Raw genomic sequence first — 15,536 nt, 5'->3', positions numbered from 1 at the left:
ACTCAGAAATCCGCTTGCCTCTGCCTCCCAAGTGCTGGGATTAAAGGCGTGCGCCACCACTGCCCAGCTGGTGGCAAACCCTTTACTCAGTGAGCCATCTTGCTGACCCTCTTAAATGAATGGTTGGTTGGTTAGTTAGTTAGTTTAATCACAGTCACACACACACACACACACACATTTCAGTATAGTCCTGCCCCCTTTTTTTGTAGTTTTCTTGATTATTTTTTAAAATCTTATAAGTGTTTACAGGCTATTTATTTTTAGTTTCCACATATGAGAGGAAACCTTTTTGTTTCTTTCTGAAATAGGGTCTCACTGTGTAGTATTGCATGGCCTGGAACTCCCTATATAAGCCAGGCTGGCTTCAAACTCAAAGAAATCCACCTGCCTCTGCCTCCTGAGTGCTAGAATTAGAATCAAAGGTGTGTAACACCATGCCTGACTCATTAGAAAACCCTTGTTTTGTTTGTATTTAAAATTTATCTTATGAGTATGTGGTGTGTGTGTATTTGTATATATATTATATATGTATGTATATATACCATGCTCAGAGAGGACGGACGGTGGGGGTGGGGGCTGGAGAGATTGCTCATCGGTAAAGAGCACTGGCTGCTCTCCCAGAGTTCAATTCCCAGCAACCCCATGGTGGTTCACAACCATCTGTAATGGGATCCGATGCCCTCTTCTGGTGTGTCTGAAGACAACTACAATGTGCTCACATACACTAAATAAATAAATCTTTAAATTTTTTTTTTTTTTTAAAGAGGGCATTGGATTTTATGGATGTGCCTCGGAAGCTTCCATAGAAGCTTGTGTGGTTAAAGAATTCAGCATCTCTCTGCCTTCCTTTGTATATATCGAAGCTGTATATATTTCGTATGCCTGAATGGTCACATTCTGGTGAGCATTTCCTTCTGTGTTTTAAAGGGTGCCTAAGCAGATTCACCCATGCAAACCGCCATTGTCCAAAGCACCCTTATGCCCGGCTGAAGAGAGAAGAGCCAACGGACGCACTCAGCAAACACCAGTCTACGGACAACAAGGCTGCTGCTGAGTGGCTGGCAAAGTAAGGCTGTGTTTGTGTGTGGTCTCCCAGAAGATGTCTTTGGGGCTTGGGTTTATGTTAGAGTTTGGGCATTCTTTCATTTTAAGTAAATTACTTATGTATGTTTTATAAAATAGTTCAGAATAATCCTTAATTTCCTGTAGAGTTGTCATCAGTGCTTGGGATCTGTATGTGACAGAAATAATAGTTTATGTGCCCCAAGCACAGTGTATTTCATTTTCTTTGTTTCACTGTTGAAAAATATGGAACACTCATGAACTTGCAACAAGGAGGCAACATGAATGGCAACAAGGAGGTCAGCATAAAATCTTTCTCTGAGAATATTTGACTTAAAAACTTGTTTGTTGTTAACATCACTGAAGTTTCTCTGCAGTGCTGTTGGGTCCCTTATTGTGCTGCTACAGCTCTTCCTGCCTGCTATGCCACAATGGGCAGGTATTTATTGATAACCATGTCACTGTTGTTTCAGGCTTCTCTGCTCTTGGCAGGAGGCCTCACTTCTTCCTTTAGCCGTTCTGCTCATCTTTTTTTCTTACTCGGGCTAAATATCATTTCAGGAAAAGCTTACTTGACCTTCCCCTGGAACTCCTAGAACAAACAGTCTGGGACCAACTTCATAGGTGGAGGCTAGTATCATCCTCAGTGTGGAACCCAAACCTTTGCTATAGTACTCAGAGCCCCTGTGACCTGTCAGGATTCTCTTTTTCTAGTCTTCAAGTTGTACTGAACTAACAGTTCTTTTAATGCCTATGTACTGCCAGTGTTCCTAGTGTCCAGAGATAGATTTCCTAAATCATGTACCTTTAATCCCTCAACAAAGATGACAATTTAAATATGCATTTTAGACACAGTGAGTGGACATTTACATTTTCTCTTGTGACTTATCAAGTGGTTACAATAAGACTAAGCTAGAATTAAAACTAATGTTAAATATTTTTGGATAAAGTGTATTATTGACATTACTTTCTTGGTCATATTTCTTTTTTCTTTTATGTTTGTTGGTTTGTTTTTGTTTTTCCAGACAGGGTTTCTCTGTGTGGCCGTGACTGTTCTGAGCTCACTCTGTAGACCAGGTTGGACTCAATTTGGAGACCTGCCTGACTCCGTACCTGGCTGTTGATCTTATTTCATACGTTTAATGTTCAATCCTGTCAAAAGTTACCCTTGCACCACCCCCACCCCCAAAAGAAACCAAAGCTGGGGTGGTGGCTATATAGAGAAACCCTGTCTTGAAAAAAACAAAAACCATTATTTTATTAAATAAAAAGTTCCCCCCTCCCCCCATGGTTCTGAAGCTCCTGATGCTGAGGGCCTTGTATGTATTAGGTAGATACTCTGCTACTGAATCAGAAGATAAGATAGGCTCCTAAGGTTCACTCATACATAATATAGATAGATATAAATAAAGGTAGGGGTCTTTTGTTTGTTTGTTGTGTTGGGGATTGAACTCAGAGCCTTGCTTCATACATGTTATACAGATATTCTACCTCTGAGCTACATATCCAGGGCACCATATAGTGTAATGGCAAACGTGATTAGAGAATGCAGTGGGAGGTTTAAAACAGCAAGTGTCTGATTATATAGACACGTGAACAGGAATCTTTATTCTCCAATCTAAGTTTTCCATATAAATGGGATTTCCATGTACTACGTCTGAATAGCTACAGATACTTACTAAGGATCCATTTTAACAAAATTTCATTTTTAGTAGTGTATATTCATTAGATATCGTAATGGGTTTCATAAAATACATACAAGTCTATCAAGTACATTGATCACAGCAATCCCTGTGTCCTTCTTTTCTCCTAGTCCCCTTCATTCCCTCAGACTTATTTCTACTTTCATGACATATAAATAATTTAGTGTGGCTATATAAAGATGAAATCCACAAATGAGAGAAAATGTGACATTTGTCTTTCTGTCTCTATACAATTTCACGGCTGAATAAAATAAAATCCATGCCAGGTGGTGGTGGCGCACGCCTTTGATCCCAGCACTTGGGAGGCAGAGGCAGGCGGATTTCTGAGTTCAAGGCCAGCCTGGTCTACAGAGTGAGTTCCAGGACAGCCAGGGCTATACAGAGAAATCCTGTCTCAAAAAAACAAACAAAAATCCATTATGTATTATTTACTGTGATGGGACCTGGGAGAATGGAGCCAATAAATGAGACAGACTGAAGTCTCATGCAATAGCTAACTTTATTCGGAACATCAGACAGTTTATACTCTGAGTATTAAGAGAAGTAACAAGCAAAGTGTACAATCACAAGGGCAATATAAACAAATAACAACAGCTAGTTGTATTGAATAATCTGAAGTAAACTCACTCCAGACCACTACACCTGGGAGGTGCTTGAAAGCATGTATATTTGAAGAAACTGAGATCATAAGCCTTGCTAGGTGGCAGTGGCACAGGCCTTTAATCCCAGGGCACTTGAGAGACAGAAGAAGCAGGTGAATCTCTGAGTTTATGGCCAACCTGGTCTACAAAAAGAATTCCAGGACAGCTAGTGTTACACAGAAACCTTGTCTTCAAAAACCAAACAAATCAAGACTCTTGTCTTGGTTTCTTGGAGTTTTCTCACAAGCACTCAGAAATCTCACATGACTTCATTCTAGGACCATGTTCTCAACTTTTTAAATGAAGGATATCCAGAGTAGTTTCAATTTGAGATGTTGTAGATAAATTGTCATTTGATGCATGAATATCCTTTAAACAAATTACAAACATAGTGAATAATTTTAGAGTAGTGAAAGTATTGTGTCTAATACTCTGCCCCCAAGAATAGGGATCAAAACTGTGTCAATACTATTGATTGTATTATTATATTGATCAAAAAGGAAATCGAGGGGCTAGCCTGAAAAGAAACTGATGAGTAGTTGCTTTGGTCTCTTGTAGACTGGAAGCCCATATTTGCTCTTTATTAGGATCACAAATATCATGATATCCTTTGCAAATGGGAAATTATTCAAATTCAAGGAAAAAGTAAATGTGTTCCCCTTTTAGAATGAATAAGTTTATTACAGTCCCAAGGTCCAGTCATGAACACAGAGCCACTCATTAGTAAAGCTAACAGAAGCTGGGTCCATACAATCTACAAATTGAAGGGCAAGGAGGATGAGGAACATAAGACCAATACATGAACTCAGAGATGCATAGGCCAAAGTAGCTGGCATTGCTGGAAAGAGATTCTCAGGTGACATAGGGCTCTGTGTGTTTACTTCTCCCTTGGTGCATAGGGCTTATCGTACCCTAGACTGGCAGACACGACTTAGACAGTCTCTCTTTTTGCCCTTTAACTGGAGGTTTGCTATCTTTCTAGTGACTTCCACTGCCCTCCACCATCCTTGATGGCCTGGGGCAGGAGGAGCCACAGAATGAGAAGGAACTAAAAGATTTAGAACAGATTGCTAGAGTTATTTTGAGGCTAAACAGAGCAATTCAGGAGAGGCAGAGAAAGAAGCCAGATTGAATCAGTCAGCGTGGAGAGGAGTTTGAGCCAGAACAGCTGAGTTGAACCATCCAGCCAAAGCTCAGAAAGGGATGAGCTTATTCAGCAGCAGGTCTCAGAGGCTGAAAACATTCTAGGCATAGATAAGATTGTACAGAGGCTGGAAGCCTCCAGGACTAAGCCTAGGTTAGCCCAGAGAATAGTTTACAAAGATTTTATGAATTAACCGTAATAGATGAATTAAAACAGCCAGTTCTACCTATTGGGCTGAAGAAAAGTATTACTAGGTAAATGACAGTCTGGACCATGAATCCCTCCTCTACCTTTAGATGAACCATCAATAAAATAAGTATCTACCTATGGAATGGGAGAAGATTGGACACTTTTTTTTATAATCACATATTCAGTTCATATGAGAGAACCCCACAGATTGCCAGCTGGACCATGATTTCCTCTACGCTCATAGTAAGGGAGTAACTGGGGTGGTTGGTGCACGCCTTTAATCCTAGTACTCAAAAGGCAAATGCAGACAGATCTCCCAAGTTTGTGGCCAGCCTGGTCTACGGAGCTAGTTACAGGATAGCCAGGGCTACACAGACAAACCCTGTCTTGAAAACATCAACAACAAAAAGAAAAAAATCTGTAGACTTCTGTCATGCTTTTAAAAACTGATAGTTGGTTGAGGGTGATTATAATACAAGAATCAAATTAATACAATTGTTGACATTGGGTCCTCCCCTGACTTACAAGAAAAGGAAGGTAAGCAGTTAGTATTTTATGGCTCTTACAGTGTAAATAAATCCATTCCAAAGGTGGGGAAAATAAGTTTAAAGGCAGTCAAGGATCCACATGATAACACAATTGCCTCTTTTAGTCTGAATTGAGATAGCTAACTCTTTTCTTGCTTCTTGAGATACTATATGGGAACTAGCCAACACTGACTTTCCTTTTAGGGTTTCAAATGGATTGGTTAGTACATTGGAAAGAAACAGCTCGTGGGGCTTGAAGAGGAATTGGTAAATGAATTTCATTTCCTTGCTGTACCCTAGTTTGCTTAGGTTATAAAGTTAACTTTTTCATAGGCTCTCCTAAATCCTCATCAAAAAATGGAAAGAATTCAAGATTAGATTATGAAATTTCTCACCCCATTCTTCTTGGTCATTTTCAGGCGATGGATGATACACATCTGAAGAAGCTCTAGTAAGGGTGCTGAGGGAGACATCACCAGCATAGTTATTGGTGGAGCTGTTTTTACTTTGAATTTTGCCTGAATGGGGAAAATCCTTTTTGCCTTTTTTTACCCATTTTAAAGTTTAATCATCCAGTTTATATTCATGCAAGGAATATAATATGCAAGGAATATCTTCCTCATGATTAATATCCTCCTTAGGTGTTTTGATAACAGTCCAAATTAATGCCCAAGCAACCCATAATTGAGTGGGATCTTTTCACCTTTTTATGCCTTTTCAATATTCTTTCAGACTCTGTCCTATACTTCATCTAAAATTTCTTACTGTGAAAACAAGTGATTGTAATTATAAACATCTTGCAAGCAATTTAATAGTTGTGATTTTAATACTTGTGTTCTTTTAAAAAATGATGTAGACACTCAATCATGGCTCTTACTCTCTAATCTCTTAGCTGACTCCAGGTCCTTGTTATACTGCCCTTGGTGGGACCTGGGAGAATGGAGCCAATCAATGAGGTGAACTAATGTCTCATGCAATAGCCAACTTTATTCTGAGCGTCAGACAATTTTTACTCTGAGGGTTAAGAGAAGTCACTGTACAATACAAGTACAGTTACAAGGGCAGGCCTCATACAGCATAAACATGTTTTTCCATAGAGGCATATAAACAAATAACAGTTGTTGTAACTAATATGTTCACTTCTATCCACTGTACCTGGAAGGAGCACAAAAGCATAATCCAAGAACAATTCCATATTGTGGAAGAAACTGAGGTCACTAGACTCTTGGTTTGTTTTTTTGGAGTTTTATCACAAGCACTCAGAAATCTCACGCTACTTCAGTCTTGGACTGTGTCCCAACAATGTTACATACCACGTTTTCTTTGTTTGATCATCTTTTTACCTACGTTTGGCTGCTGTGAACAGTGGCCAGTGGCACTATGAACAGTGCTAGACTACATGTGCAGGTATCTCCATAGTCTGTTGACTTGGGTGTGGCATATCTAGGTCATATGGCAGTTGTATCTTGAGTATTTTGATGAAGTTCCACAAAATTTCAGTAGTGGCTGAGCTATTTGTATTCCTGTCAGTATGTAATGGGTCTGATTTAGGCAAGATGAGATATCGGTGTAAAGTGTACATGTTTGTTACTGTTGTACTCCATCTTTTGAGATCTAAGAATGATTTTTAAAAAGTGTTTTATGTGTTTGTACTTGAGTGTATTTGTGTGCAGGAGTTCATGGGGCCCAAAGAGGGCATCAGATCCCTTGGAACTGAAGGTACAGACAATTGTGAGCTGCCACGTGGGTCCTGGGAACCCAATCCAGGTCCTCTGGAAGAGGAGCTAGTACTCTTAATCTCTGAACCACCTCTCCAGCCCCACTAAGAAAATACTTGACAATCTGATATCTGCCATATAAACAATATGTTTGCCTTTTACACAGGTACTGGGAGATGAGAGAACAACGTACCCCCACCCTAAAAGGCAAGCTAGTTCAGAAGGCTGATCAGGAGCAGCAAGACCCTCTGGAGTACCTCCAGTCTGATGAGGAAGACGATGAGAAGAGTGGCGCCCAGCGCCGGCTGCAAGAGCAACGAGAGAGGCTGCATGGGGCCCTGGCACTCATTGAGCTGGCCAATCTGACAGGGGCACCACTCCGCCAGTAGCTCCCACACTGACTCTTCACTGTACAAAAGTACTGCCCAGCATACTTACAAAGTAGATCCTTGGGCATAAGCTAAGCACCTTATTTGCTTATCATAGGCTGCTATTCTGTAGAAACTTATGAAGAATGTTGTTGCCTCAAATGGGGTGAGAGAGAATTGCACTTTTTTTTATACGGAAATAGATTTGATGTAAAGTTTAAACTATTTTGTAAATATGGATTGCAGTTACAGGGTAGAAGCTACAAGTTGTGGGAAGCTAGGTTTTGCAAGTTTAATGCATTCATTGGAAGCAGTTCTCACAGGAAGCACTTTGTGAATAAGACATTTGTGTGAAAAAAACAGATTGGTACAAATAGCCAAAGAAGGTTGAAATAGATTATTTATAAGATCATTTTTAACAATGTATGTTAGTGTGTGTGACAGTACTGTAAACACTGAAGCAGAGCAGTGTGAGACATATGTATAAAATACATATTTTTAAATTGCAAAATAGCATGGCCAATAAGTCCAGAGAAATGGGAGGCCAACTATTTGGAAAGATGATATAAGTTATGGACTTGGAAGAAAAAAGGTATTTGAGGCTCTTGGTAAGATGGGTACTAGTTTTTAAAATTGGTATAAAATGAGTTTTATCCCATCTTCCTGGGCTTTTTAACTCACTGTAATGCTGATGCTTAGAAAGCGCTCGTCACTTGGCTTGTTGACTGGAGACTTTTGCACATTGCTCAGCTGCTGGACCTGAGTGATTAATCTTGCAAAGTCTATGTAACCTGGCAACTGGTGCATGTATGTGTACACCAGTGAGATCTATTATGGGCCCTGTAATGAGATTGGCACTTGTGTTTGTATTAATAAAAGGGACATCTGCAGGGTTGTTTTGTAGTGAAATGTTTTAGGTCTTTTGATAGTAAACACTAAATTTTAATTGTTCTGCTTGTTTAGCGTTATTAGTGGATGGAAGCCTCCATATTTATATTTTCAGTGCATATTGCCACCTTTCTGCTTCACTTCAGAATAACATGCCAAGCTATTTTGTGTTCACTAAATTTAGCTATCAGTTAAACACTTGAGTAAATATTGGCTACTCAAATATGCAGGCTTCTGAGATAGTTTTAGCTGCAAGTGTCTTGTCTGGTGGTTCAAAACCATTTTCTCCAAATAGATGAAGTTATCGAGCACGTTGTGTACTAAGGCATGAATAGAATTCTAGGGGCCAAGCAGCCACCTCTTTTATGGAGTCAAGAATCTATCACTTGAGCTTTTGTTAAAAGTTGAATGAAATTATATGCAGAGCATAGTGATTTATAGACTCCTTAATTGGAGACTTCAAAGTAATGGGAGGAAAGATGGGCTCCTCAGTGCCTTTTTTTTTTTTTTGAGATAGCATCCTACAAGTGTAGATTACACATTACTGAGAATGTAGGCTAAAATCTCGGTGCTTGCAGTACACAAGTAGTTAAATTGTGTAGCCTTGGAGAGTGGAGGTAGGAAATGTCGTGAGAAGCGCCAGTGTGAAGCTGAAGTTGTGGTAGTTAGAATAATGTGTATGATGAGGACATACTTTAAAAATGGAATTCCTCTGTACAGTCAATGTCAGATCTTTAGGGGCTTTTTGTAATAAGAGAATTTATATTTGTAATGGTCTAAGAATGTTATCTGTAATCTGGTATGTAGAATTTTAACTTGGAGCACTTATAAGTATGATAAGAGACCGACCATACATAGCATCTAAATATTCTTGGTTTAGGGTTCAATATTTTCTCTAGAAATTTTCCTCAGATAAATGGGAGTGTATGAACCAAAACATAACACTCATCAGACTTGGGAAATTTTAAATCTGATCAACTCACCTTAAGGACAGCAGTACAATTGAAAAATGCAATTAGTCAATTCGCAGATAAGATTTAAGGCCTTCAAAAAGTAAGGGCTTGCTTTGTTTCTTCAATTGACTTTTGTCAACCATTGAGGTTAATATTCACATGAATTTTTTATTTGTATGATTGGATGGTTTAAGAAATTATTCCAACTGCTTGCCATTGGCCATGTTTTAAAGGGTTATATATTTTGTTTTGATATAAGCTATGTACTTGGACAAAATACATTGGCATCTAAAATTTGAGGTGTGTTATGACTGCTTTTTGTTTTAAAAATGTGGTTACATTCAGATTTTTGAAGTGTTTTATGCTTCATATGGCTAAGTTGTAGTTTGGCAGAGTTAACAGCATATTAATAAACATGCTGTAATTTTAAAAGATGCTTTGAATAAAATTTTATTTTAATTTAAAGCATAAAGTACATGGGTCATTCTTGCAGTTTTTATGATTTGTTTCTCTATCAAAAATACAAAAACCATGATAGATAGATAGATAGATAGATAGATAGATAGATAGATAGATAGAGATATGATTGGATAGATCCAAAAAAAAAAAAATGGAAACAACCCTCAACCTGACATTCTTTGTCTCAGTTGTCTCAGCTTTTTTGAGGTTGTGGGTTGACTTCAGAGTCTCATATACACTATGCAAGCATCCTACTGCTGAGCTACATCAGGTACCCAGCCTTCAGGCTTTTTTTTTTTTTTTAAGCATAGTATAATTTGCTGTTTCTTTAAAATTATGGTTTGAAATAGGGTCTCACTTTGTAACCCTGACATGCCTGGAATTCACTACATAGATCTGCTTGCCTCTGCCTCCTCAGTGCTGGTTTTAAAGACTTGCCCTATTAACACTGGGCTGGATTGTGGATATTAATTTCCTTACTTCATTCATCATAGTGCTAACATGCTGGGCTGGGGAGATGGCCAAGTGCTTGCTGCAGTCAAAATAGGGAAAGGAGAGAGACTGAGGAAAGATCCCAGTGTCAACCTCTGACCTCTACCTGTGCTGAGATGAGTGAGTGCATCTGTATACATATATGTGCACATATGCATATACTGACCTTAGATCTCAAACCAGGACAAATGGCTAACTGGGTTGCCTATTAACATATCAAAGCAGACTGGCCACTAGGTTCTCTCAGCATCCCTCAGTTCCTACCTGTTGCAGGGTCCTCCTGGTTGGCATACCCTGCCCCTACCCTGAACTCTCCAGTCAGGAGCTGGGTTGCTTTTCCCTCTCCCTCTCCTCACTTGGGCATGGTTCAGGGTCATGTTTATTCTGGACCCTCCCAGATGTCTCTGCCTCTGGCTATATCTTCCTTCTGTCTACAACAAACCATCATACCTAATAGCACTCATGTCCTTTTTATTTTATTTTTTTTATTAAACTACATTAGTGGAGTTAATTGAAAAAGAAAAACATTTGTTATGCAGTGTTTGGGTGTGTGCACACACGCAAGTGCATGTGCTATATGGCTCGTGTGGAGATAGATAGCCAGAGGATCACTTTTGTAATTGGTCTCTCCTTCCAACGTGTAGGTTCTAAGGATCAAACTCAGGGCTTCAAGCTTGGTAGCGAGTGTCTTCTATACTTTACTAACCCAGTTAGCAAAGATGAATGAGGTTCTGGTGTAGTTAATATTAACTATTGCTAGCCCTATCTCAGTTCTTAAATTAGGGTAATGAGTGGAGATTTCCTTTTACTCAAGGGTGTGGAGTTTAGAATCATCCTTCGAAGGACCCATTAGGTTTTCTTTTCGCCTGAGTTGTTTTTGGTTGATCTTTCAAGGTTTCCCTGCCCTGATTGTCAGGTCCAAGAGTACCCCAGTTTCCCTCAAAAGGGCACTGATTCAGTCCAAAATTGAGTCTAGGCCCAACTCAACCTGGACTATAGGAGGATTTTGGCAGTAAGATAAAAGCCAGCATTCCTCAGAAGGGACGTGTGGCTCCATTGACATGTTTCTGTGGTGCACAGGCCTCCAGGCTCCTTCCCTAGTCTCCTGCCTGCCATAACCCCTCCAGCTCCTCATCCGCTTTATAACCTGTTACTCTCTTTTCCTGTTCTCTTGCTATCTTCTAGTGCTCTCTATGTTCTGTTCTCTATCTATTGCTATCTCCACTATCCCCTCCCACTTCCCTGGCCATGCCTAGACTGCTTGCAAGTCCATCTTCTTTCTCCCCCTTCTGCTCTGGGTACTTTTGTTTGTTTGGTTTTGGTTTTTTCGAGACAGGGTTTCTCTGTGTAGTCCTGGCTTGTCCTGGAACTCATTCTGTAGACCAGGCTGGCCTCGAACTCAGAAACTCACCTGCCTCTGCCTCCCAAGTGCTGGGATTAAAGGCGTGTGCCACCATGCCCGGTGAGGGTACTTTTTCTTAACCTACAACACAAACCTCAGTGGTACACGATGGAAAGAACGGTCAGGTCATGTTGGCAGTTTACTGTGCCCCTTCTATACCCACAATGCAGAACAACCAGAAGAGATACACACAGATGGACCAGGGGACACCTCCATGTTCTATCCAAACCAAGCCGCTGATCTCCCCTAAGCTATGGATTATTTGTTTCTGCTGGCATTTATCGAACTGCCAGGAATCTTCCTATGGTCCAGATTGAGCTGAGCCTATACTCAATTTTGAACCAAGTCAGTGAGCCTGCTCTTTGGCCAGGGAATGAGGAGCCCTTTGGACCTAACACTGGTGTGTGCAGTCAGAACTCAAAAAACGCTATTTTGGCTGTGGAATGCAAGTTAATACTGATCAAAGTGCAATACATCTGAACATGAGAACAAACTTGAGAGTCGTTCTACAGCTCTGAGCTTTTATTCACAAGAACCAGGGATCCTGGGGCTGCTGTCCTAGGGAGAAGTGGGCCTTTAGTGAGGGAGGCCTGAATTTACCAAAAGTGCCCAGAGGAAGAGAAGCCGAATACATGGCATGTATGGTGGATGCCAGTCTTAGGCATTGATGAACGAGAAACAGAAGCGTTCCGCACAAGCGCTTGTCTTGAGGTATGCCTGGAAGCATTTTTAGTAATAGTTGTAAACTGGGAATTACCGGCATGCCAACCACCGGGGTATATGGGGGCGCTCTGAACACACGCAGGGAGGTGTAGCCCAGCACCACAGCTGACACATCCTAAGTACTCAGGGGGACTCTTGCCCTTTGTGGGGATGTTGTGCTCAGATTTGCGTGTTTGCTTGGTTCTGTTCATTTGTCAAGACCGCATCTGTAACTCGCTACTCAGGCGCGTCCTGTAGGACATAAATTATACTTTTTAAAACAAACAAACAAAAACGGAAACGAACCTCAGCCTTTCTGGGGGTGCCGGCTAAGGCAGTTTTTCGGCTTTTTTTTTTTTTTTTTTTTGGACACTTCCAAAGAGAGAGCGCACTAGAGGCACCAGCGCGGGGTGCGGGGGTGCGGGGGTGCGGGGTGCGGGGCGGGCCGTGGTCGGAGTTCGCGCCCCGGCTCTTCCTGTTCCTGCCGCACCCTCTTCCCGGGCCGCTGGGGGCGGGACCGCGGGCTGGGTTTGGGCCGGGCGGCAGAGGGCAGAGATGGAGGAGCCCGACACGGCGCCGGTGCCCTCTCGCCTGGCCAGGCTGCTGTCGGCGCTCTTCTATGGCACATGCTCCTTCCTCATCGTGCTGGTCAACAAGGCGCTGCTGACCACTTACGGGTGAGGCTGGTTATGAGGGATGCAGGGTGGCCGGGGCTTGGAAAGCTGAGTGTGCTCTGCCTTTACCAAGTCACTACCCAACAAAGTCCACTTGGGATCAAGAACACACACCAGCTGAACTTAGAAAGCCACCCTTGCAAGCATTAAATAAGTACACCAACTGAGAAAAAAGTGACGATTTATTTTAAGACAGGCATTCATCAGGTAGTTCACGCTGGCCTCGAATTCAAATCCTCATGACCGAGCCTCTCTAGTGCTGTTATTACAGGTTACAACATCATAAACATAAATGTATTTTGAGTAAATCATTACCTTTTAATCTATGTGGTGTTTTTGAGACAGGATTTCATGCACCACAGGTTAACTTCTGGACTACCTAATAGTTTTCCTGTCTCCACCTCCGGTGTGTAACACCCACACCTGTTTTGTACAGAGGAAGCAACCCAAGGCTTTTCATTCTCACTGAGATTCATATCCAGCTCCAAGCAAAACAAACGAAACAAAACAAAAATGCATGTTCCACCGACTGCATCTGGACTTGTGTGATTTGTTTATATAGGTTAATCATCCATTCTCAAATAACCATCATATTTCTGGAGAATCAGAACAACTAGTTTACAAGATCAGGTTTTTTTTTTTTTTAGATCAGAGTGGAGTGCATCCTATTTAATTCTACTGTGTGGTCGAATCCGGAGAGAACTGTGGTTTAAATCTGGCCCCAGGGGTGATTGCTCCCTGGCCATACTTAGCATTTTCCTTAGATGCAGAACCTAGCTGACTATATTAACCTCCTAGGGCCTTGCCTGAGCTGCCACAACCCAGGGCTCTTTGTAAACCCCACAGTTCTGCTTTTTTTGTCTTATATTTGGGAAAACTCAGATCCACATCGGGTCCACACATTGTAAGTCCAACAGATACTATTGAGTACCTACTATGCTGATCCCATGGTATGTGGTGGAAAAAATGGTATGGACCATGTGGAACATCTTCGATGGAAGTTTTGCTTCAACAACAAACAGGTTCAAGAACTGATAAAGCATTGCAGATGTGACCCAAGAGAGAAGAAGGTCAGAGGTTGGGGCCAGAACATCAGGCAGAAGAGATCAGCAAGGGCTTGGCTTCCTGGAAGAGCAGAGAGAAAGTCAACTTGGCTAGATGACTGGAAGGGAGTGACCAAGTACCAAGGAGACCCCCAGTAGAACTTTACAGGAGGGCGGGGTCATAGCCTTCATAAATTTAGTGACAATGTGTGCTCAGGATGTAACAGCCATATTCTCAGGCATATGGGTAACTGAAGTGAATAGAACAGGTAAACAAAACAAAACAAAACACCTTAATTTCACATCCTAGTGTATCAGCAATAAGCCATTGCCATTGAATGTGTGTGTGTGTGTGTGTGTGTGTGTGTGTGTGTGTGTGTGTGTGTGTGAGTGTGTGTGTGTGTGTGTGTATAGGTCCGAGGACAACTTTTAAGAGTCAGTTTTTTCCTTCCACTGTGTGGGTCTCAGGGATGGATTCAGTTTGTTAGGCCTGGCAGCAGGCTCCTTTCCTCACCAAACCATCTTCAAAGCCTAGTATTCACATGGGTTGGTTCACAGCTACCTATAACTTCAACTACAGGGGATCTAACACCCTCTCACAAGCAAATGAATAAAAATAAATATTTATGAAAAAAACCCCACAAACAGTATGCTAAGTAAAATGAATATACACTTAAGACAGTTAATACATATAGTATGTACATATAGTATAAGGCCATAAAGGAAAAAGAAAATGTCAGGGTGGTGGTGAGGTTGTTGATAGTGTTTGCCTAGCATGCAAAAAACTGGATTCACTCTCTAGCACTGCACAATAGTGGACACCTGTCACTTGGGAGGTGGAAGCAGCAAGATCTATCAAGTTCAAGGCCATCTTGAGCCATCAGAGACCTTGGTTTAAAGTAAAATAAAATGCAAAGGGGCTGGAGAAATGGCTCTGTAGTTAAGAGCATTGACTGCTCCTGCAGAGGACTCAGTTTGGTTCCCAGCACCCATAAGTTGGCTCACCACCATCCATAACTCCAGTTCTAGAGAATCCAGTGCTCTCTTCTGGTGGTGCACATACATATATGTAGGCAAAACACCTAAACACGTACAATAAAGTAAATCTTTAAAAAAAATCAAAATCTACAATTAAAAACATCAGGGTGTCATGGGCATGTTTGGGAGCAACTGTGGTTCTGTCAGCCAAAGGCACTAGAGCTTGTGGGCTGATGACTGGCTGCAATCTTTTTTTTTTTTAAATATTTTTATTAGGTATTTTCCTCATTTACATTTCCAATGCTATCCCAAAAGTCCCCCGTACCCCCCCCCACACTCTCCTACCCACCCACTCCCACTTTTTGGCCCTGGTGTTCCCCTGTACTGGGGCATATAAAGTTTGCAAGTCTCTTTCCAGTGATGGCCGACTAGGCCATCTTTTGATACATATGCAGCTAGAGACAAGAGCTCCGGGATACTGGTTAGTTCATATTGTTGTTCCACCTATAGGATTGCAGATCCCTTTAGCTCCTTGGGTACTTTCTCTAGCTCGTCCATTGGGGACCCTGTGTTCCATCCTATAGATGACTGTA

The 15,536-nt window shown here is 41.3% G+C and overlaps 2 protein-coding genes across 4 annotated transcripts in view; both read left to right on the top strand.

Moving 5' to 3' along the window:
* The window catches only part of Znf367 (zinc finger protein 367), a 19,113-nt gene extending 9,452 nt beyond the window's left edge, over nt 1-9,661 (top strand). The window contains exons 4-5 of the mRNA XM_021180841.2: nt 928-1,066; nt 7,151-9,661. Of these exons, the coding sequence (XP_021036500.1) occupies nt 928-1,066; nt 7,151-7,373 (362 nt within the window). The 3' untranslated portion in view covers nt 7,374-9,661. The remainder of the gene's footprint in view (nt 1-927; nt 1,067-7,150) is intronic.
* A 2,333-nt stretch (nt 9,662-11,994) lies between these two features.
* Slc35d2 (solute carrier family 35 member D2) overlaps nt 11,995-15,536 on the top strand; it is a 33,956-nt gene continuing 30,414 nt past the window's right edge. The window contains exon 1 of one of the 3 annotated variants that reach the window (XM_021180001.2): nt 11,995-12,257. In XM_021180001.2, coding sequence (XP_021035660.1) covers nt 12,214-12,257 — 44 coding nt within the window. In that variant the 5' untranslated portion in view covers nt 11,995-12,213. Of the gene's footprint in view, nt 12,258-12,752; nt 12,926-15,536 lie in introns of those variants that run through there. The other 2 variants (XM_021180000.2, XM_021180002.2) reach the window with 2 other exon arrangements.

The sequence above is a fragment of the Mus caroli genome, chromosome 13 (genome assembly GCF_900094665.2).
Source record: "Mus caroli chromosome 13, CAROLI_EIJ_v1.1, whole genome shotgun sequence".
In the NCBI taxonomy this organism is placed as follows: Eukaryota; Metazoa; Chordata; class Mammalia; order Rodentia; family Muridae; genus Mus; species Mus caroli.
The sequence above is the reverse complement of the archived record's forward strand: the minus strand, read 5'-3'. Positions and strand labels throughout refer to the sequence as shown.